The sequence below is a fragment of the Muntiacus reevesi genome, chromosome 19 (assembly GCF_963930625.1).
Source record: "Muntiacus reevesi chromosome 19, mMunRee1.1, whole genome shotgun sequence".
In the NCBI taxonomy this organism is placed as follows: Eukaryota; Metazoa; Chordata; class Mammalia; order Artiodactyla; family Cervidae; genus Muntiacus; species Muntiacus reevesi.
In genome coordinates this window covers 38,539,045-38,563,586 of record NC_089267.1, presented here as the reverse complement: position 1 = coordinate 38,563,586, position 24,542 = coordinate 38,539,045, and the positions used below count along the sequence as shown (strand labels likewise).

At 39.3% G+C, this 24,542-nt stretch overlaps 1 protein-coding gene across 1 annotated transcript in view; it reads left to right on the top strand.

Moving 5' to 3' along the window:
* LOC136150706 (uncharacterized) overlaps positions 1 to 24,542 on the top strand; it is a 64,841-nt gene that overhangs the window by 26,049 nt on the left and 14,250 nt on the right. The window contains exons 6-14 of the mRNA XM_065911404.1: positions 324 to 552; positions 3,846 to 4,048; positions 6,602 to 6,757; positions 9,030 to 9,123; positions 9,791 to 9,928; positions 16,691 to 16,848; positions 17,977 to 18,088; positions 19,694 to 19,743; positions 21,604 to 21,777. Coding sequence (XP_065767476.1) covers positions 324 to 552; positions 3,846 to 4,048; positions 6,602 to 6,757; positions 9,030 to 9,123; positions 9,791 to 9,928; positions 16,691 to 16,848; positions 17,977 to 18,088; positions 19,694 to 19,743; positions 21,604 to 21,777 — 1,314 coding nt within the window. The remainder of the gene's footprint in view (positions 1 to 323; positions 553 to 3,845; positions 4,049 to 6,601; positions 6,758 to 9,029; positions 9,124 to 9,790; positions 9,929 to 16,690; positions 16,849 to 17,976; positions 18,089 to 19,693; positions 19,744 to 21,603; positions 21,778 to 24,542) is intronic.

Below are 24,542 nucleotides of genomic sequence, written 5' to 3'. Positions count from 1 at the left end.
AGTCCGACACAACTGAAGCAGCTTAGCACGCACGCATATATAAATTTAAGGTGTACAGCATAATGATGTGATGTACAATGAATCGTATTCTTACTGGATTTTAGAGTAAATTATGTCTTTAAAAAAGTTCATATTAAAGCAAAAAGCATGTTGTGTAATCTGATGGGCTCCCTGGACAGCCTCTAAGGCCCTGTTGAGCTTCCAGTTTTTTATAATGTCCTGGATTGTAAGACTGTTTTATTGGTCTTGAAAAATATAAGATCTGGAAACAGATTAAGTTCTTCATCATGTAAAATTGTCATTAATCGTTTCTTTTCATTAAGCTCAGCTTTGAAAAACATTTATCTGCTGGAGTTCCACCCTTCTTTGGGCCTGGCTTCCTGTATCCCCAGGGCCCTGGAGCACCTCCTCAGGGAGGCCCGCCACACTTGCAGGCCCACATCAGCCAGTGCCTTCACCTTGCTGGAGAGACGGGTGCTGCAGCTGGCCCTGGATGTGTGGCTCACCCCAGCCAAGCCCGAGTCCTGGTACAGCGCACAGCTCCAGAAAGATGTAGGTTCTCCGAAGGGGTTAGGTGGGTCCTTGGCAAAGAGAATGTTTCCTCCCAGATGTTACTACTTAGCTTTGTTTTTGTTTGGCTCTATTCCCCTCCTGTTTGGCCAGAGATAGATCATAGTCCTAGGACTTGCCAACATTTTTATGGGTTTTTTTGTTCATTTTGGTCAATGTTTCCAGTTTATCGGGGTGCTGCTACAGTTATCATTTAAAGGGAAATGTACACAGGTAGGGGGAAAGTATTTTCTGGTTTGTTATAATTTAACAATATATATTTTTTAATTAATTTTTTTTCTTTCTAAGACTCTTGTTAAAATGTACTGTTTTGTCCTGAGCTAAAATCTGGTAGAGAGACAGCAGGAGTCAGTGATTGGGACTAAGCTCAGCCCTGCCATGAACTTGGGCTTCCCCGATGGCTCAGTTGGTAAAGAACCCACCTGCGATGCAGGAGACCTGGGTTTTTAACTTGACCTTACTCTGTGTGGGTACTTGCTATAAGATAAAGGAAATTTCAAGGCTTCAGCTGCCAAAAATATCTGTTCCCCAGGCCTATCTCAGCCACCTTTCATCTCCAGTTCAAACAAAAGTTTATTTTCTTTTAAATTAAAGTTGATAAAAAAATAGAATTCAGAGTTTTAGCCAAAGAGGAAAACAGAAAATTACCTTAAATATAACCACTCAAATGCATTTGTAATCATTTTTTTCTGAATTCAAGTATTCTTTATATACATATTTTACATAGTTCTTTCTAATCATACCCTTCATATACCATCTCCTGTTTTTCTCAGTTGCATCATATTATATATTCTTCCATGTTGCTAATAGTCTTTATACTTAACCTTTATGACTACAAAATTCCTTTAAGTGGTGAATGATAATTTATCCAACTATTTCCCTATCAATGGGCATTTAAGTTATTTACAATGTTTTATTATTATTAAAAATTCCATAAGATACATCTCTATGCTCACAGATTTTACCATATTTTGAATCAATTCCTTTGGATTGGATTTGGAATTGGAATTGGATTTACTGAAACAAAATTTAAGTCTTTGGATACATGTTGGCAGATCACTTTCCAGAAAAGTCGTGCCAAACTGTAATACCACTGATAGTGTCTAAGGGTACCAGTTCTGCAATACTCTACAGTGTTAGGTGTAAGCATATAATGTCTGTGCTAATATATGCATATGATATATAAAGGTGGCATTACACTGTTAATTTTCTTTCCTTGCTATCTGTTGAGATTAAATATTCTTCCAAATGTCATGTTACTAGTTGTATTTTTTATGAATGTTCTGTTCCTCTCCTTAGTTTATAGTTCTCTTGGAATCCTAATATCATTCCTATCCACTTACATGAGCTCTTCTTAAAAAAACTTTAACTGTTTGTCCATAATATTTTCTGCAACTATTTTCCCCAATTTGTCTTTTAAATTTTTAACAGAAACTTATTTTCATATAGTCAAATCTGTTTATCGTTTCCTTTGTGATTTCTTCTATCCTAAATTCAGAAAGCCAAACTTCCTCCAGATGTTTCATATTTGTCTTCCTTTATTCTAACTTCTAACTTCTTAAGGTTTTTATTTTATTTCAAAAATATTTAACTCCTTTTAGTATTCCACCTGGAGTGTGTGTGCATGTGTGTGTATGTGTGTACAAGTGAATATGTGGTGTAAGATATGGCTCAAAACAGAGTTTTTCCCCACATTATCACTCATGTAGCCACTACCATTTATTGAGGATTATTTTCACACTGTATTATGGTACCAGGGTTTTCCTGGTGACTCAATAGCAAAGAATCTGCCTGCCAATGCAGGAGACACAGGTTTGATCCCTGGATCGGGAAGATCCTCTGAGAAGGAAATGGCAACCCATTTCAGTATTCTTGCCTGGGAAATCCCATGGAGAGGGGAGCCTGGTGCACTACAGTCCATGGGATTGCAAAGAGTTGGACACGACTTAATGACTAAAACAGCGGCAATTATGATACCAGATTTTTTAAATGTATTTTTAGTTCTCTTAAAAATTGTAGTGAATATCTGGGCTACCTATTTAATCTCTCATTGATGCCACACAGTTTTATTTTTTTATTGATTGATGGATTGTCACACTGCATGGCTTTCAGAATCTTAGTTCCCCAACCAGGGATTCAACCCAGGTCCTCCATAGTGAAAGCACTGAGTCCTAACCACTGGACCACCAGAGAATTTCCCATACAGTTTAAATTATTTTTTTTTAATATGTTCAAAGTGGGACTTAGAAATGATAAATATTCAGATTAATCTTTTATACTGGGACAGAAAATGGGACAGGTCTTGCACTCAGAAGACAATCAGGAAATTAATAAATCTCTTCATCACTTTGGAAGACCTCAGTTGTCTAGAAATTGCATCCTTGAGTAGGCAAGGCCTTTGGTGGATAAGTCTGTCTACTCTTGGGAAGCCAAACCAGGAAAGACAGACTAGAGGTGGTCCCCAGACTTGGTCCTTGCTGGAAGTGGTATATAAAAAGCTAGCAAAAATGTCAGAGCAGAGGAGGTGACCAAGGCAGAAGGATGTTAAAGAACAATGTAGTAACTTCACAAATCACCCAGGGCTTGGGTGACTTGAGCAGAGGAGCACTGAAGACGCAGTTTGGTCTACTCTAAAACTATAGCGTGGAACTAGGGAAACTAAATTTATTCTTGATACTGTTGTCTGACCTTAGAAAATTTCAGTGTTGCTTCAGATCCCTAACTGATAAAATGGACATAATAGTATCTGTGATTCCCAAGTCATGGGGATCTTGTAAAAATAAAAATGAGTTAATATACATGAAAATACTTGAAAGTTTTGAAACTTCAATTAGAGTTTATAAGAAATTATCATTATTATCTTTGGTCACTAAAATACTTGAAATGTATCAGAGACTTCTATTTAGGTCATCTGTGTCATTTCTCTCTTTATTTTGGCTTAAAACATTTATAATAATGATAATAGCAAATGCTATGTACCAAGCGCTTTTGTATATATTTAACTCAATCCTCTCAACCAACTCTATGATACAGTTATGATTTATTAGTTCCTGTTAGGTGCTGTTATTATCCTTACTGCCACTTTATAGATGATGAAACTGAGAGACAGTTAAATTGAGTGAATTGCCCTAAATCTCATAGCTTGTAAGTGCCAGAGCTAGGACTCAAGCCTAGGAACTCTGGATCCAGAGTCTGTGCTGCTGACATATTTTTCTTAATATGCTCAGATTTCTTTCTTTATTTTGTATTTTTTAAAGTATTCTGTTTTCTTTCAGCTATTTTCAGCTAAAGTGATGGGTGATCCCTTTCTTGTCGGGGAGACAGGCCTGCTTGCACTCAAATCTGCTGCAGACCAAGGACAGAACCAAGGCCAAGATTCCCAAATGCTGCTCCTGGAGATGTTTTCCAAAGTTTTGGAACTCTTGACCCTCCGGCATAGGCTGATAGAGATGAGTCTGGAGAGTGTACACTTGGCACGGTCAGTAGGGGGACTCATGATTCACATGGAGGGTAATAGACTATGGATCTTCCTACTGCAAGCCTTGCCCCATCTGTGCCCCCAGAGTAGCCAGAGTGAGCTTTCTAAATGACTGAAATGATGACCTCCTTTCCACCTTCCCTCCCTCCCTGTTTCTCTTCTCAGGTCTCCCAACAGGCCTTTCTGACTACTCAGCTAGTCTGGGTTCTCCTCTAAGCACCTGGGCTTTTTCTCCATTCAGCCATTGCCTTTTAATTAGGTGCTTGATGTTGGTTTATTAGTTTTCCTGCTAATGTAAGCTCCCTAAATGTAAAAGCTTTGTCCGTGTTGTTTTCCATAGTATCCTATTGGATATGAAGGCTAACCCTCACCAAGCACCCAATGATACTGAGTGCTCAAATATAATGAAGTTGAATAGCAGAGCAGAACCAGTGGAGGGCCTTCAGAAAGGAAAGAATGAGTCTAATAGCATCCAGGTCTGGTGGAAGTATGAAATGTTCAGCAGGTAGGGGGAGAGAACGCTTGGTGAGTTCTGTTTTTGCTTTGATCATGAGAGGATGGTAAGACATTTAAGTGAACATGTTCCCTAAACAGGAAAAATATGGAACTTGAGGATTTGTTGCAAACATATATGAGTTCTGTTGTTTTCTGCTCTATGAGAGTCCCTGAAGACACAGAGTCCAATTATCCACCATAAACCATGATCTAGGGCCTACTGTGTCCAGGGTCTGTACTGGGAACTTTCCATGTATTAGTTCATTTAATTCTCAGAATATTCTTATGTTATATTAATGATGTCCTTATGATATGATATTATGATATAGCTTGCAAACATTTTACCACCAAGAAAGTAGAGGCTTAGAAAAGTAATTTTCCTAAGATCACACAACCAGAAAGTAGTAGAAGCAGAAATCAAACTATGGGCCAAGATAATATTAACCACTATGATACTACCTCCTCATAATTTCTGATCCTTGTTCTCAGGGAGTTCACAATGTAAAAGTTACCCCTAATAAAGTTTAATATGATATTCTAGTCATATGAACAAAATGCTATGGGAGCACAGGAAGTGGAGTATTTCATTCTTTCTAAGTGAATCAGAGAAAGCTCCACAGAAGGCCTAGGGATGATTGTGTACCTCCAAAATTCAAATGTTCAAGCCCTAAGCCCTAGTACCTCAGAATGTGACCTTATTTGGAGAAAGAGTCTTTGCAGAGAAAATGGAAGTTTTTAAAGTGGGCTCCTATGTAGTATATCTGGTGTCCTTCTAAGAAGAGCTGGTTTGGACACAGATATATCCAGAAGGAAAACTGTGTGAAGCCATAAGGATGAGATGCACATCTATAAGACGAGGAGAGAACCTAGAACAGATCCTTCACTCAAAACCCTCAGAAGGAACCAGTCCTGCAACACTTTGATCTTGGACTTCTGTCCTCCAGAACTGAGACAGATTTCTGTTGTTTAAGCACCACCACCCCCAGTTCATGGTACTGTTTCACAACAGCCTAACAAACTAATGTAGGTGCCATTTGAACTCAGCCTTAATGTACCAACTTCTCAAGATGAAGAAATGTGTTAAAATGGGGATAAGAGAAGAAAGGAAGGAATTCTAAACACAGAAGGCTGAAATGCCACAGTGACATCTGAATGGAGCCTGGCTGCAAGTCATGGGGGAGTAGAGCTCAGAGTTGAAGGAGGACAGAGATGGGGTCACAGGTTCTTACACAAAGGGGAGATGGTAATGGCCCAGAGTTGAATGAGAGAATTCCCAAGGAGGACATGGGGAAGGTGAGAAGAGGACTAGGTTTGGAACCTCAGGAAACAACAGGAATTTGAAAATAAAGAGGAGAAGCCACAAAGCAGTGGCAGCACCAGTGGCGGGATGTGGGGAGTGGTGCTTGGCCCGTCCCAGCCAGGGCCCCGGCATGGCATGGGTGCAGCTCTTTGAGGTCCATCAGAGCAATGAGCAACTGTGTCATCAACAGCCTGAGGGAGCGGCTGGTGGGGGTCACCTCCCAAGCCGTCTGGGTGACCTGCACGGGGTCCTGCAGAGTCTTCAACAAGGCCAATGGCATGGCATGGGTGGCGGGGGAGGGCTGCTTCAAAAAAAAAAAAAAAAAAAAAAGGAGAAGCCAGTGAAGACAGTGGTTATGAGGCAGAAGCATGGAGATCCTGGATTCAGGAGAACAAAATGGTTCAAGCAGCAGACAGGCCAGCCCTGAGGATCTCTGAGAAAAAATGGTCAACTTTCTACTGAGAGCAATACTGGTGACCTCAGGAGTGCTCAGAAGACAGAAGCCAGCTTGCAGGAAATGAGAGTTGGGGAAGTGCCCAAGCATATCTCCTCCTACCTTAACTACTATCTTTAACCATCAGAGCTGAGGGCAGACTCAAAACCTTTGTGAGTCATTCATTTCACACCGGACTTGGCTTACTTTTGTTTTGACTTTTGCTTTGTGCTTATTCAGATGGTTTGGTTTTCTTGCCACTTACTTTCCTTTTATGGAAAATAACAGCAAATGTTCTTGCCTTTTTTTTTTTTTTCTCTTTTAGTCTATATAAGGATTTGGCGTGTGAGATGGGTTTTGAAGAGTTCCATTTGTATCTGAGGCCTGTTCACTTTGAATCTGCATCACACAAGGACAAGGTGGTCCATTCGCCTCCTGTCTTTATAACCTCTCTACTGGAGGACAGTGACTGCGTAGACAGGTGAGCCTTGAGAGAGTCAAAGTAAAAATAATGACACAGTAGAATGGCAGTGAAAAATAATTTCTATCACCACCACAAATGCAATTTCATTCTAAATTCTCTCCCTTATCCTCTATCTGCCATGATGTCAATATTTTCTTTTCCTTTCTTTTTTTTTTTGATAGGATGGGAAAAAATAAGATCTCAATCAAGGGGGATTATTGGATTAAAAACAGCAAATAACGGAAAAATGGAAGAATCAGATTAGAGAGCTCACATGGATGAAACCATAGGCTCAGCAGCTGCCCAGGGTGACCATGTTGCTTCCAGATAGAAAGGGTTGTGGGGGTTGGTCTGATGGGGCAAAAATCATGGATCCCTGCCCAGGTCCCTGCTCTTACTTTCCCTGGGACCAGGAAAAAGTCATTCAAGGTTTTTGAGCGACCGTTTCCTCAAAACTCTAATGCAATGTATATCTAACATGTATGACAATATTTCTGTCAGGTTCTTTTGTTTGTCAATAAAAGAAGCCAACTCAAACCACTGAAACCTCTTTTTCATGCCCCATAGGTTTAGCCCATTGCCCAAAAGAAAACACTCTTACTAGTAACAGCCCAAAATTTACTCAGTAGGGGAAGGGAATCTTTTTTCCCCCATACAAAGTCAGTCTTTGACATGTACCAGGGATAAACTCATCTCCCTCTTCTTTCCTTGTCTGTCTTCCCCTGAGGGTCTTAGCTCTGTCCTGGAGATTTCTGGTATGAGTCCCACCCCGAGGCAGGAAGAGCTGACTCAAAGGAGGGAAGGTCACCTTTGTTTTGCTATTGTGTATCATGGCTCAAAGTATAGCAGTATGATAAAGGAGAGAGCATAGGCTGGAATGAAGGGGTTAGGACCACAGAATGAATTTCTCAACCTCAGAAATTTGAAATTTGAGGTTGGAAAACTGTTTCTTGGAGAGGGCTGTTCTTTACATCAGAGGTAGTTTAATAACATCCCCAATCTCTACCTACCAGATGTCAGCGGTATGCCTTCCCTCGTTTGTGATGATCAAAAATGTCTCCAGCCATTGCCACTTGTCCCCTGAAAGCAAAATCCCCCATGCTGTATCCTGTCATATAACCTAAACCAAAAAGGTGATTTATTGTAAAGATACAAAGATATCTCACAGAAGCTGAAGTCAGGAAGTGTGATTGGGCCTCAAATGAGGCTAGGTCTCCAACCTGGAGCCAAGCTGTTCTCTGGATCATCAAGGGCCTCCTGCCAGAGCTGGTATTTTACACTGCTGTGAAAATAGGCCATATTTTTGTTCAGCCACAATCAACCAATCAACACAAACTGTCTGAATATTCTGTGGCCTGGCCAAGTGGTGATTGGTCCTCCCAATGATGACCCAGAGATCCTTCAAGATCTGAAGCACTTTCTGAATTACCAGGGGAAGATTTTTACATCCAAGGAACTTGTATCTTGAATTTGCATTTGTTTTATGTATGTTAATTCCTTCAAGTTATCACTTTAGAGTGCCATTACAACAACATATACCAAACATGAGCATTATTATTGTTGTTCAGTCAGCATTATTGTTGTTGTTCAGTTGCTAAATCAGATCCAACTCCTTGTGACCTCATGGACTGCAGCATGCCAGGCTTCCCTGTCCTTCACTGTCAGAGCTTGTTTAAACTCATGTCCATTGAGTCAGTGATGCCATCCAACCATGAGCATAGTGACTTACATTTTGAGAAGCACATTCATGCATATTATCTCCGTTAAGATAGGTGATATTTCCATTTATAGATGAAGAAACCAAGATTCCTAGATATTAAATTAATTGACAAAGTCTTATAGTTATGGATGAAGGACCATGTCCCAAGGCAGAAACATGGCTTCAAAGACCATTTAGATGATTGTTGGAGCCATGGGAGAGAGAACAAGATAGCATTTAGGAAGTGAATAAACGGGGCCAAGTCAGTGAGGGGCCTGTGCAAATGAGGTCAAGGAGGTAAGAGGAAATATGGAAGAGAGCAAAGGAATAGTGATCATGAGAAAACAATTTCAGAAAGTCTGAGATAGATGGTTACCACACCCAAACTGCAAGAAGATTGAGGCCAATAAGGACTGAAAAAACCCTGCAACCCTTCAGCTTTTGGGTAGAATCACTAAGTCTTGTGTAAAATCTGTCCTTGCTGTTACTACTGGTATTTCAGAGCTGATCACATGACTCTGTCCCTTCAGAACAGGCATCTCCTGGCTAACTGTATGGCACATCAAAACAACATCATGTTTCTTCTTGCAGATATTCTCCTGCTACTCTTGTCTTAGCTATCTCTGAAGTGGATGATAACCAGATTGGCAAATTTAGTTTTTATACAAAGGAAGCCATTCTTAAGGTAAATTATTTTTTTTCTCAAAAGGAAACTAAAGTAAAATTAAGCAACTTGTTTGTGTATTCCTTAAAAAGTATAATGTTTAATTCATACTAGTTTGACCCCATAGACAAGAAAAGGTTCCACCTTCATTAATAATGATGATGGCTTGCCTTGTCTGACATGTAATACCTCTTGAGATAACCTCTGTTCGGTATTAAAAAGAAACCCCTGTTGGGGCTTCCCTGGCAGTCCAGCAATATTTTCAAACCTGGTGTTATTTTTCCCTGCCGCTCAGATGGACTTCTTTGCTTCTGTATGTGTATGTGCAGGTTTGTATTTGTGTGTGTATGTTTTAAACATTAATCTAATGTTGGCAATTTTACAAGAGCCTGCCTTTGAGTGTATGTTTGCTAGTTCATCAGAGCCTATGCATCCTTTATCTGACAACTGGGAAAACCTGATGGTGTCCAGATACAGAGCAATTAGGCCTAGAACCTGCCTTCATAGGATGAAATACTTCTTAAGGAGAAAGCAGCTTTAGGCTTGTCGCTGAGGAGCAAGGGTCTTGGCAAATCCAACAGTTTGATACATATATTTACGTGTTGAGTGAGTGGTGATCCCCACCCTCAACTTAATCTCTTTCTGTATGAGAGAAATTCCTAATTACTTTCACATTTTCTTCCTTTAGCTCTTGTGCCATTCAGGAGTGGAAAATATGCAAGTGACCCTAGCATGCCAGGCTACTCAGAAGAATGCTTTAATGGTGGCTGTTCAGCAGGCATCCTTCTATCACACTCCCTGTGGGAGCTGTCCCGCTGATGTCAAGGTCAGCTGTCAGAGAAGCCTGAGGCATGCTACCACTACTGTCAGGCTGCCCCATCCTCCCTCCATCCCCCTTCCCCTCCCCTCACTTTGACACTCCTCCCTCCTTTCTTTCTTCTCAGCCTTCCATTTCCCTCCTTCCCTTTCTCACTTTTTGACCATTCCCCCATCTTTTTATTTTCTTTCCTTCCCTCTTTCCCTCCCTTTCTCCTTTTCTAATACATAGTAACACATGATCAGATTCTTACTGGGTCTCTTAATTTATAGAGGTTTGCTAATAATTTTAATTTTTCTGTTGTATGTAATGCTGTGATATTGACTAGCTACAATCAACCAGCAGAAAATAGCTTGTTCCTCCACTCCTACCCTTTGTAGATAAATGATTTCATTGTTTTCTGTTTTATCATTCCTGTATTTCTTTTTGCAAAAATAAGCATACATTTGCCCTTCTTTTTGTCACAAAAGGTAACATAAAATATATTCTCTTGAACTTTTTAGTTGTTATTGAGATATAATTCACATAACATAAAATTCACCCCTTTAATATATAATTCGCAGGATCATACCATCATCACCACCATCTAATTCCAGAATTTCCTCATTCTCAAAAAGAAATCCTGTATCCACTAGCAGTCAATCCCCATCCCTCACTTTCCTCATCTCCTAGCAACCAGTAATCCACTTTCTATCTCTATACACTTCCCTATTCTAGACATTTCATATAAATTGAATCATACAACATATGGCCTTTTATGTCAGAATTTTTTCACTTAGGCACAGTGTTTTCAAGTTTCATCCATGTCGTAGCATGTACTAGTACTTCATTTTCTTTTTGCTTCGTTTTTTGTTTTTTACTGGTGAAGAGTATTCTAGTATATGTTATATACCACATTTTATTTATCCATTTATCAATTGACAGATTTTGAGTTGTTTTTTACTTTTTGACTATTATAAATAATACTGCCATGAACATTTAAGTATAAGTTTTTCTAAGGACATATGTATGTTTTGAGTTTGCTAACACTTATTATTGTCTTTTTAATTTTAGCCACCCTAGTAGGGTAAAATGATATCTCATTGTGGTTTTGATTTGTATTTTTCTAATTATTTATGACATTGAGCATATTTCCATGTGCTTGTTGGCTATTTGTATATATATATTAAAGAAATGTGTATTCAAATTCTTTGCCCTTTTATAAAGTTGGATTTTTTTTGTTACTGAATTGTAAGAGTTATTTGCATATTCTGAATACAAGTTCCTTATCAAGTATATGATTGGCAAATAGTTTCTTTTATTATCAGAATCATCTTCTTACTTTCTTGATGGTATTCTTTGAAACAGAAATTTTTCATTTTGATGTGTCCAATTTACCTATTTTTCTTTTTTCACTTGTTCTTTTGGTGTTATATTAATATTTAAGGAACCATTGTTTAATCCAAAGTCACAAAAATTTACTCCTGTTTTCTTCTAAAAGTTTTGTAGTTATAGCTCTTACTTTCAGGTCTATGATGCATTTATAGTTAATTTTTATATGTAGCATGAGATAGGGGGTCCAATTTCATTCTTTTGAGTGTAGTTATCCAGCTATCCCAATACCATTTGTTGAAAAGACTCATCTTTACCCATTGAATTGTCCTGGCACCCTTAATAGAAATCAATAGACCATAAATGTAAGAGGGTATTTCTGGACTCTTAATTCTATTCCACTGGTCTATATGTTTGTTTTCATGCCAGTACCACTGTGTTTTGATCACTGTAGAGTTGTGCTAAGTTTTGAAATTAAGTACGAGTCTTCCAACTTTGTTCTTTTTCAAGATTGCTTTTGCTATTTTGGGTCCTTTGCATTTTCACATGAATTTTAGGATCAGCTTGTCAATTTTGGAAAAAAATAAAGCCATTTGGGACTTTGACAGGGATTGCATTGAACTTGTAAATCACTTTGAATATTATTACCGTCTTAACAATATTAAATCTTTTGATCCATGAACATGGAAATTCTTTTCATTTATGTCCTCTTTAATTTCTTTCAACAATATTTTATAGTTTTCAGTGTACAGGTTCTGTCCTTCTCTTGTTAAATTAATTCCAAAATATTTTATTATTTTTATATTATTATAAATAGAATTGTTAGTTTCATTTTCAGTGTTCATTATTAGTTTATAGAAATACAATTGATCTTTTATCTTGCAACCTTGCTAAGCTTGTAAATTCCTTAGGATCTTCTATGTAAAAGATTATGTTTTCTACAAATAGAGATAAATTTAACATTCTCTTTTCATTCTGGATGTCTTTTATTACTTTTTCTTGTCCAGTTGCCCTAGCTAGACCCTGTAGTACAAGGTTGAATAGAAATGTGAGAATGGATATTATTGTCTCATTCCTTATCTGAGGAGGAAAGCTTTCAATCTTTAACCATTACATATGATGTTAACTATGAGTTTTTGTTAGATAATCTTTTTACCAAGTTGAGGATGTTCCCTTCTATTCCTAGCTTTTTGATGATTTTATCTTGAAGGGGTTTTCAATTTTATCTGTATATAATATTCTAAGGCTTTTTTTTTCACTTAACAGTATATCCTAGAAATCACTCTGAATTAATTCAGAGATTTCCCCCGATTTCTAAAAACAACTGTATAGTTCTCTCTTATGTGTATATACTTGTGAATATAATTTAGGTGCAAAATTAAATATAACTTTAGGAAGTCAACTTTCCAGATGGTCTTAAACATTCTTTAAGCCTTATGAATTCTATATTGTTGTTGTTCAGTCGCTTAGTCATACCCAACTCTTTGTGACGCCATGGACTGCAGCACGCCAGGCTTCCCTGTCCTTCAGTATCTTCCAGAGTTTGCTCAAACTCTTGTCCATAGAGTCGGTGATGCCAACCAACCATTTCATCCTCTCGCCTGCTTATCCTGCCTTCAATCTTTCCCAGCATCTATATTCTTGATATATGAATTCTATACATCATACCACATTTTACCTCTTAGCACATTTCTCTATTTTCGCTCTTTACATTAATAAAAGAGTATACATTCATAAGTATGGCAAGAATATTCAATCTTCACTTCTACCGCCAAATACTAATTTCCATAGAAATCAAATACTGAAGTAGACGATAGGGATAGAATAAGTTATATTGATTTTTAAAAATTCAACCCCTCAAGTCTTAATTCAGTACCTACTTTAAGTTAGGCTCATCAGATAATACTGAGATCTGATTCATTAAGTGAAAATGAAAGTGTTTGTCACTTAGTCGTGTCCACCTCTTTGTGACCCCATGGGACTGTAGCCTGCCAGGCTTCTCTGTCCATGGAATTCTCCAAGCAAGAATACTAGAGAAATTATATCTGGTGTATAAAATGTGGACAGGCTCAAAGTGGTTCAGATACAAGGAATAATAGAAGTTCAACAAGCTATAGAAGGAATTTTTGAAAAAGAGGGCTCACATCTGGGGAACCAGAAAGGGCAGCACAGAGTAGGGACATTGGGAAAAACTTGAAGGATGAGTGTTTTGACTGGCAGAGATGACTATGTGATCATTTTGAGAAGAGAGAAGACCTTCTGATGCTCAAGCATAGTATGAAAAGACAAATGAGTCTTAGGAAAAAATGGGTGCCCAGCTTGGCCCCACCTGTGGTTTTCATGCATAGTTGACATATGGAATCTTTTTTCAATTAATCTTATGAATAATACCAATATGCAAAACAGATATAAATGCGGTTTTCCAGGTTGAGAGGCTTTTAAGTCACTTCCTGAGATTCCTCTAGGAAGTAAGTGGTGAAAGTCACCAAACAGGAAGATAGGACAGGGGTGGGAAGGCATTTAGAGTAATAGCCTGAAAAGACACAGCACAAGGAGGGGTAGAGAGGCACTAGGGTTATATATATATACATATATATATGAATACATGAATAAATATAGTAATACATGTGAGTTTTATATATGTGTGTGTGTGTGTGTTTATATAATATTATACAGATGTGGGACAGGAAGAAGTCTAATGATATAGTAAGGAAGAATAAATGATGGAGACATTGAGAGGGAACAAGGGAAAGGAAGGGAAAGGAAGAAAGAAGGAAGGAAAGAAACAGAGAGAAAATAAAATTGTTATTGTGTCCAAGCCAAAGGTGGAGAGTGTTTCAAGAAGAAATGAGTCACCAAGGAAGATGAACAGGTGACAGATAAACACATAAATAATATTCAACCACATTAATTATTCAAGAAATGCAATTAAAAGTCCAGTGAGAAACCCCTGCATACCCACTAGAATGGCTAAAATTTAAACTAACTCTTCTGAGTCTTGGCATGACATGGAGGATCTGAAACTCATACACTGCTGATGGGAATGCAGAATGGTTACCTTGCAAAACAGCTTGGGAGTTTCTTAGAAAGTTAAACATATACTTACCATATAATTCAGCCATTTCACTCCTAGGTATTTACTTAAGAGAAATGAAAGCACATGTCCGTACAAAGACATATGTAAATGTTTATAGCAGCTTTATTTAAAACAGCTAAGAGCTGGAAAAAATCCAAATGTCCACCACCAGGTGAATAGATAAATAAATTGTGGTATATTTTACACTGGAATATTGCTCAGCAATACAAAGAAATGAGTTGTTGACATATGCAACAATATGGATGAAGCCAAACCAAATATATATATATATATATATATATATACATATATATATATATATATATATATATATAACTGCATGATTCCATTTATATAAAATTCTAGGAAATGCATTCTAATCTATAGTTGGAGAAAGCAGAGCAGTGGTTTCTTGAGGAAGTGGGCTAGGTAGGAGGGATGGCTATGGTCTTTATTTTTATTGCAGTAATGGTTTCACAGTTGTATGCTTATGTCCAAACTTATCTAATTTACTTTATACTTTAATTTACTGTATACTTTGTGTACACTAAATGTCAATTATACCTAAATAAAGCTATTATATTTTAGGTGGAGGAAGAAGTTGAATTAAATATAGAGGGAAGAACAAGAAGAGCAGGAATTAAAATTAGGCTATTTTATATTCTCAGAAGTTCATTGCTGACTCTGAGAGAGCTATTCTAATGGGGTTGAAGTGAAAGCCAGACTACCAGAGTAGAGAAGTAAGAGAATGACAGAAATGTAGAAGCAGAGAATATTTACAGCTTCTGCGTTAGTCTGCTAGGGAAGCCATACCAAAATAGTATTGACTGGTAGCTTTAACAACAGAAATTTATTTTTTCACAGTTCTGGAGGCTGGAAGTCCAAGATCAAGGAGCCAGCGTGTCAGTTTCTAGTAAGAGTTCTCTTCCTTGCAGATGGCCACATTCTCACTGTCCTCACAAGGCAGAAATAAAGTCCTGGTGTCTCTTCTTCTTCTTATACCAACTTTACCAGCCCTATCAGATTAGGGTCCTGCCCTTTGACATCATCTAACCCTAATTGCCTCCCAAAGGCCCCATTTCTAAATACCATCACATTGGGGGTTGGGGCTTCAACATAAGAATTTATGAGGAGACACAAACATTTAGTCCATCATAACTCTTTAAGAAGTTGGGTCAGAATTAAAAAAGAAACTTGAGGGGTAGGAGAATTAAGAATAAAGTAGATGTAATCATATTTGTAGGAAGGGACTGGAAAAGAAATTGAGGATAGAAACAAATGATCATCATAGTTGGGATTTTCAATGCAGTTGAGGGAGTCAAGGAACTAAGGGTTCAATTTAGCAGTTTCTATTGTCCGGGCATGGTGGTAAGCTAAGTGATGGATGAGCCTGGACTCATGGAATGCTCTGAACAGCCCTAGGAGGTGGAGGACATTACCCTTTCTTTCCAGGTGAAGAAACAGGCTGATAGGTTAAGGGACAGAGCCAAGATCACCTTCTGAGTGTCAGCACTGGACTCTGATTACACAGCTTGTTTTCTTTCCTCTTAGCTCACTCATATGCTTTCTAAGGCCCCTTGTGTCTTCTGAACTAGTATATTCCACTATTTTCAGGAGATTGGGATAGCCCAAGAGTCTTCAGAAAAAATCAAGATGGAAACTTTAGACTTTTTAACTCAAGATTTTTTTTCTTTTGTCTCATTTTCCTTTCCTTCAGTAATTCAGCTGTGGAAAACTTTCTTTCTTTGAAAAAGAATGGGCTTTCCTTTGAAGGCTTAATGTCTTTCTTTAGTTAGTATTTTAGAAAAATGTAAAAGAATCCTATCTATCTTTCCTTGTAGCTCCATAAATAATAGGAATATTGGAACATACAGATTTCCCTTTTTTTTTTCCCCCCACTCTTCCTTCCCCTCTTCCCCACTATTCCTCCCCCTCTCCCTCCTTCATTATTATATTGTACAGGACAGCATATACAGCCCACCTCCATCTGCTTAGGTTGTACCAGAATGGCACCCTGAGATGATTTTTCAAATCTTGTACCCTGAAGTTCATCAACTGTATTTCTTGAGAGGCCCCTATACAAAGCACTCCAACTAGCCACCTTGTAAGATGGAGAAATTTTTCTGAGAGCACTTTAGACAGCTCTGTTCTGGAAATAGGCACACTTAGTGCCTCACCCTTTCATTGTACAAAGTGGTATCTCTTCCATGCACTCCCTTACTTTTTCTCTTCTCTTCTTTCCCTTCCACTCTCTCTCACCCCTAGGGTACTCAGCCATTTACATGTATTTGGGATCAGTTATAGCTGTTAGATAATTTTACTGTCAGTACCACAAGACTTACAAATTCAGCAAATTTAATTCACTTTGGTTTGAAATATTGTAGGAAAAAAGTTCTGATCTGAGAAATCATAGTGGAGTGGGTCCAACCAGAAGAAGAAATTCCAGAACTGTGAATGGCATAGAAGGCATGCTGTTAGCCCCAATTCCAAAAGTCCCAGATGCCCTTACTCATCCTTCAAAAAGATTCCAGCCTACCAAAAGGTACTGCACTGGGGGAGCAGTGGGGGGTTGTTTATAATAACAAAAGTATCCTCTTTTAAGTCATTTAATACAAGTATTATGGGATTGAAGGATGCCTAAATTCCCAGAGTGACCAGCATGTGTTAAAATTTTTAAGACTTTGTCTGAAAACATTGTATGAACACTCAGAAGGCTTAGCTTCTTCTGATACGCTCAAGTCTATGAAGGAGAGTCAACAGTTCCCAATTTCAACCTCTTTTCTCTTCTCCCTCTTCTCCTTTATCTTTCTCTTCCTGTATTCCCTCCTTCCCTCTCTATTTTTCAAACTCCAAAGAAGATAGAACATAAGGAAGAAGAGTATGAGCATGTCCAAGTTTTCCACTTCTATTTTAAACAGAAAAGGAGAGAACTACCCTCACTATCCTACCAAGGGTTTTTTCCATTGCTTAGAATAATAGAATGGTAACTGTCAAGAGAGGCAGGGCCTCTACAGATATGTATCTATAAACTAGGGACATCCTGTTATATCCTGTTCTCTTCTCACTGTGACAAAGAAAGAGATTTGTATTCTGTAATAATTACAAATACTCTGAATAACTGAGGCATACCAATGACACTCTAGTCTAATCCTGGCAAATTTAGAATGAAAAAGAAAATGACAGGCAAATCTTCTCTACTCCTCAAGATGCCATTAATCTGACACATGGCCAGAGTTCAAGTGTCCTAAATCCACATTTCCAGTGTGTGGATGGGAGAATTAAGACCAATGTGTCTAGTCGAGAGGACCCTTACAAGGCCACATCAGTCCAGGGACCCCTACAGTTCAGACCAGGAAGGCACAAAGGGATACTGGGAGTACAAACACTGGGCCAGGCTATGAAGTCTGGGAGTGGGGACGGACTGCTGGTTCATGCTCTAGGCATAGTGTGGTCCCCACCGAGGATGGTGACACAGCAGCATGCCCCGTGAACATAAGAGAAACACTTGGAGCAAGTGAGGACCAGAGAGGCAGAGCTACCTGCTCTCCTGCCGCAGTGCCCCGTTTGCAGCCCCAGGTGCTCCTGTCAGTCAGAGAGCCTCAAGTTGTCTTCTTCTTGTGTGTGCACTCATCTCCTGCCTTGGGCTCACATGCCTCTGTTCACTTGTCAGGGCTCCGGAAGCTTTCGTGTCTATTCAACTAGAAAAGGTGGGGCTGCGGGACATGATGCTGAATGCCTTCCTCCTCAGGAAACAAGCCATGGCTGACAGAATGAAAAACCTTGTGAGTATAGTAAGAAGGGCTCCCTAATGATCTCATCATCTTTTACATTTGAGCAAGGAAGAAATCCTTAACTTGGAACCTGTTGCTTTCAGCCTATTTGGATGAAACCACTGAAAATATAAAGAACTGAAAAAGTTCAATAAGAAATAGAAAGGAAGGAAATCAAGCTAATTTCAGTCTAGTTTTTAAGATATGTACATTTTTCCAAGGGCAATTATGCTTTGTCACTTTCTAAACAGAAAGAATTTCAGTACCTACTTGGGAACATTTGATGGTTCCTGAGTGACCCACAGGTACTTAGGAGGTTTAGACAGGTGAGCAAGGGCATTTGCCATCTATAATTCACCTGTTAGGTTGGTGACATAACCACTATGTTTTTCAGACACTACGACCATGTTTCTATTTAGTGGTTTTATACTAACCTAACCTGTGGGTACCGGAGAAGGCAATGGCAACCCACTCCAGTGCTCTTGCCTGGAGGATCCCATGGGCAGAGGAGCCTGGTAGGCTGAAGTCCGTGGGGTCGCGGAGAGTTGGACACGACTGAAGTGACTTAGCAGTAGCAGCAGCAACCTTTAGGTTACCATTTCCTTCTCCATAAAATTTAAACCTTTAGTCAATTAAAAGTGCTGCTTAATTTTATGAATATTATTTCATTATTCATTACTTTTTTGATGAGGAAGTCCTTAGGCTAATATATAGTTATTTGGGGATGAAATGATGAGGTTTATCATCTCTAGGCTTTGTTCTTTTATGACTGAAAAGGAAGGACTTCAATTTACCTAATCCAGTTCTACAAATTGATTATGATGGAAGCTAGGCCTTCTAGATTACTGCTCAGCAATGATGTGGGCAAACGACTCCTTCTGGTAAGTACTTAAGTAAATTGCTTTGATACATAAATTACTCTTTATAATATTAAAAAAAATACTGACCAAGTGAAAATGTATTAGCTCATTAACTGCCCTTCAGGAATAGCCAATGTCTATCAGATTAGAAAGGATTCAGGCAAGATAATTGTCAGTTTTGTCAAGGTCTGGGATTTTAGCCTACTTATACGCTAAGAAGGTAACCTGTTATACTGCTCTGAGGATGCTGACAGCGAACGCTAGACTCTTAGGTCAGAGAAAAAGAACTTTGTTACTCACAGCAGAGCCAGCATCATGAGCCTCATGTTTGTGTCATTTCTCTGCCTCCCAAGTCCCACAGGGGCAACATGGAGGAGCTGAGGTTGTACACAGTTCTGTGTCACAGTTGAAGAATATTGAGTTTAGGAATCTACCTCTATTATAGCAAACGCTCTATTTTATGGAGGGAGACAATACCTCATCCCTCCAGACTGCTCTCTGTGAACATAACCCTGAGAAATTGTTCAGGTAAAGAATGATCAGGGCGTTGAATTCTTGGTGTACTCACAAGATGTGCAGGAGTAGAAAAGACCCACAGTGGGAGTAACTCCCAATAGGTTGATCTTCAGAAAGAACATCTCAACTGTGTGACCTTCTCCCACTTTAAGTTGGCTATAAGTTTGTGCACATGTATTAGCTTGGGGAATTCTTATAGCCAATTGTCTAATAGGAAAACTGTCATTCTCTTTTATCACAGGATGAAATTGGGAAAGTCAAGAGAGATGTTATAGTTGAATATTGCCAGAAGTGAGTATAGTATATGTAAACTGTACAATCTGATTTCTGACTCTGAACTCAATAAACAGCAGTATTATATAGAAATCTGGACAATTAGTTAGCTGGTTTGTGTTTAAATAAGCCTATTTAACAGTCCTATTGTTGTTCAGACGCTAAGTCATTCCAACTCTTTGCAATCCTATGGACTGCAGCACAGTCCTTCAGCAAGCTTCCCTGTCCTTCACCATCTCCCAGAGTTTACTTAAACTCATGTCCACTGAGCCGGTGATGCCATCCAACCACCTCATCCTCTGTCGTCCCCTTCTCCTGCCCTCAGTCTTTCCCAACATCAGGGTCTTTTCCAGTGAGTCAGCTCTTTGCTTCAAGTAGCCAAAGGATTGAAGTTTCAGCTTCAGCATCAGTCCTTCCAATTAATATTCAGAGTTGCTTTCTTTTAGGATTGACTGGATTGATCTCCATACTGTCCAAGGGACTCTCAAGAGTCTTCTCCAGTACCACAATTGAAAAGCATCAATTCTTCGGCGCTCATCCCTCTTTATATCCAACTCTTACATCCATATATGACTACTGGAAAAACCACAGTTTTGACTAGACAGACCTTTGTCGGTAAAGTGATATCTCTGCTTTTTAATATGCTGTCTGGGTTAGTCATAGCTTTTCTTTCAAGAAGCAAGCATCTTTTAATTTCATGGCTGCAGTCACCATCTGCAGTGATTTTGGAGCCCAAGAAAATTGTCCGTCACTGTTTCCCCATGTATTTGCCATGAAGTGATGGGACTGGATGCCATGATCTTAGTTTTTTTTTAATGTTGAGCTTTAAGCCAGCTTTTTCACTCTCTTCTTACACCTTCATCAAGAGGCTTTTTAGTTCCTCTTTGCTTTCTGCCTTTAAGGTGGTATCATCTGCATATCTGAGGTTATTGATATTTCTCCCAGCAGTCTTGATTCCAGCTTGAGCTTCATTCAACCCGGTATTTCACATGATGTACTCTGCACATAAGTTAAATAAGCAGGGTGACAGTATACAGCCTTGACATACTCCTTTCCCAGTTTTGAGCCAGTCTGTTGTTCCATGTCTGGTTCTAACTGTTGCTTCTTGACCTGCATACAGGTTTTCTCAGGAGGCAGGTAAGGTAGTTTGGTGTTCCCATCTCTTTAAGAATTTTCCACAGTTTGTTGTGATCCACACAGTGAAAGGCTTTAGTGTAGTCAATGAAACTGAAGTAGATGTCTTTCTGGAATCCCCTTGGTTTTTCTATGATCTAGTGAATGTCGACAAGTTGATCTCTGGTTCCTCTGCCTTTTCTTAATCCAGTCTGTACATCTGGAAGTTCTTGGTTCACATACTATGAAGCCTAACTTGAAGGATTTGGAGCATTATTTTGCTAGCATTTGAAATGAGTGCAATTGTGGGGTAGTTTGAACAATCTTTGGCATTGTCCTTCTTTGGAATTGGAGTGAAAACTGACCTTTTCCAGTCCTGTGGCCACTGCTGAGTTTTCCAAATTTGCTGTCATATTGAATGCAGCATTTTAACAGCATCATCTTTTAGAATTTGAAATAGCTCAGCTGGAATTCCATCACCTCCACTATCTTTCTCATAATAATGTTTCCTGGATGAAAGCAAATTGAACTGTCCTCTGACACACAGAGGAAGCAGCATCAGAAATGACAGATCAGAGGCACTTGGAAGAGGTTCATGCCTCTGTGTTCAGGCAATAGCAATCTGACCAAGTCAGAAGTTTCTTCTTGACAGAAGTCCTCTATGCTCTTTGAAAAGTCTCCAGGGACTTAGATCCTCAAACTTCTGTGAGAGATTGAACAACTTGAATTCACCTCTGCACATTATCTCTTCTTCTGACTTTTCAGGTTCAACCGACGTATGTCTCACTATGCTCTTCGGGGGCAGATCATAGCATGCTGCCACAGCCTGAGACCCTGCTGGACGATCCCTACCAGCAGAGGTGCTTTTTTCATGGTGGGACAACGACGAGAAAAGAAGGGGCTGAGGGCCTCCGATGATGGCCTCAAGAAGGACCCCAGGTGTGCAATTTTCTTTCGAGCTTGTTATTCCCCCATCCTCTCCCCACTCCTCCCAGGGGAGAGGTTTATTAAGTTTGGTATTTAACCTTGATCTTCTGTCCAGAAGGGCAAAAGAAAGAGTTAATACTCTAAGAATAAGAGTATCTTTGTATTTGAATACAGAAGGAGTTCTTTGTTTATGAGCTGTATGATTGCTTTTTCAATCTATGAAGTTTTGTTTTGCCCTGGAGTACCCAGAAATTTTCATCAGTCACACCCTTTTACATAAGCCAGAATCTAAAATAAGCAAATAAGTAGACATAGTCTAGAACTCTTGTGGCTTTGAGTATTTTACTCAGTGGAGTAGAAGAAATATTCAGGAAAAAAAACTATACTTCAGTGCTTTGGGTAAATCAATGTCCTGTACTTCTCTGATATATATATATATATATAAAATGATATTAAGTAATAAAAGTGGAGCTGCTTCTATACTTGCTTAGCATGCCTTATCCAGTTTTCCAAATGTTCTTAATTCAGCCTACCTAGAGTTCACTCACTTGGATGGAGGAGTTGGCATATGTTTGTTGTAAGTGACCACATTTCCTTTAAGGAAAAGAAGGGGGTATTACATAGTTACATAGCCTCCAAGAGCGAGCAGAAACACCCTATAGGGTGAAGTTGCCTCCCTCCTTACTCTTTTCCTTATGGCATGGCAGAGAGTTTAGTGCTGAGTAAGGTTAATACTTAATAAATATGACCACAGAACAGAAAGATAGAAGGGAATTGAAAGACCGCTTATATCAGACCACTCTTTTGCTCCCTTATCATTCATGGATTATTCAACCATTGTTTGTTCAGTGCTTACTTAGTATCAAGCACTTTGCTATGAATACTAGAGTTGCAAAGGTAAATATGTCATTGACTCTGGTCCAGATTAGCTAAAGATGAAGGGACAGAGTTGAGGAATGATGGTCATGGATAGAGGTCCTTGCCTTATTCCTAAAATAAGGAGTTGGGTTATATTAAGAATAAATACTTTATTTTAAATGTAGATTCAACAACATATTAGTGTCCTGCTAAGGATTCTAAGACACCCCAAGCTTGTGAGATTGTTGTGATTGATTGACAATGACCATGGTCAAGGAAAGGGAGAAAGGAGGCCTCCCTGCTTGTGTTTGCCATCTCCTTGACTAGAAGAATCCCATATATTCTATAGGTTTAAAAGTCTAAGATGCTACTTAATCCTTAAAGGGCTGAAACATACTGTTTAGTTTTAGCAGAAACACCCTGCCTCTGAACCAGAACCTAAATAGAAGAGGGGCCAGGGGAAGCTCTCCTCCAAAGAAGGATGCCCCATGAGGGCTCTGTGCCCTTCATGGCTCTAGGGGAGACTGGAGTCTGGAGACTAGGCTGACACTTGGCCATACTCCCAGGAGCAAGGAGTAGTGGTGTTGGCTGATGGGTGATTGAAGAAGGGACAAAGAGAGAGGACACTAATACTCAAGCCCTTACTGTGTGACAGGCAGACCCACCACTCTCCCACACGGCTGCTTTATGAGGATTATAAGAAAGTACTGTTTCCTTTGGGCAGGTGTAGTCCCATGCCAGGGTGCAGAGTTTGGCAAGTCAAGTATAGACTGGATTTTAGCTACTGCTGGTTGCCTCAGAGCACAAACTGAACAATGGTCCATGGTAGCCTTGATGCCAAGAGCTGCATAGCAATGAGTTAAACATGGTTCTTGCCCTTCAGGCAAGGGGAAACAGACAATGACCAAATGTTGTGATAAAGAATAAAATTAAAGTGTAACGAAAGAACCCACCAAGAAATATTCAGTGTTATCTGAAGGATCAGGGAGGTGGGGATGAAGAACTAGGTGGGCTTCAGGGAAGGGGGTACACTTAACCTTAAAAAGCGGTCTTAAAAAGACTAGTGTTTCAGGTGGACAAGGAAAGAAATTCAGTTCAAGCTGGGAGACCCACGTAGATATGAGATAGCATATCTCATGATATGAGACAGCCATGTGGACCTCCCAGCGGCTCCTGTTCCCGGGTGTATGAGGATGAGTTGGGGAAGCAGAATGGATAGTGCAACGGGCAAGATCCAGAGGTCTGCTCTTTGGCCTTCAACAAACAGGCTTCCTTGGTAGCTCAGATGGTAAAGCATCTGCCTGCAGTGCAGGAGAACTGGGTTCAATCCCTGGGTCAGGAAGATCCCCTGGAGATGGAAATGGCAACCCACTCCAGTATTCTTGCCTGGAGAATTCCGTGGACAGTGGGGCCTGGCGGGCTACAGTCCATGGGCTTGCAAAGAGTAGAACATGACTGAGTAACTTTCACTTTCACTTTCAAACAGGGAGAAGGGGGGCAAGATGATTGTTGGTGACCATTTAGGAACTTACTCAAACTGCACAGACAGGAGATGTTTAGGGAAGTTAAATCAGCTAGGTGCTGGATTTAATGCAGAGCTGAATGAGGAGAAGGAAGAAGAATCTAGGATGTTACCCAGAGTCTCTCTGGCTTGTGAATAAAAAGATGATAGTCTTTCTGTTGTTTAATGGATACAGAATTTCAATTTTGGAAGATGGAAAAATTTTTTTTTCTGGAGATGAATGGTGGTAGGTTGCACAACAGTGTAAATGTACTTAATGCCACTGAAATGTGCACTTAAAAACAGTTAAAATGGTAAATTTTATGTATATTTTATCACATTTTTTTTAATGGGGGGAAAAAAGAATGGTCATGCCATTAAGAGGACAGATGTGGAAGGGGAGATAATGAATCACAGC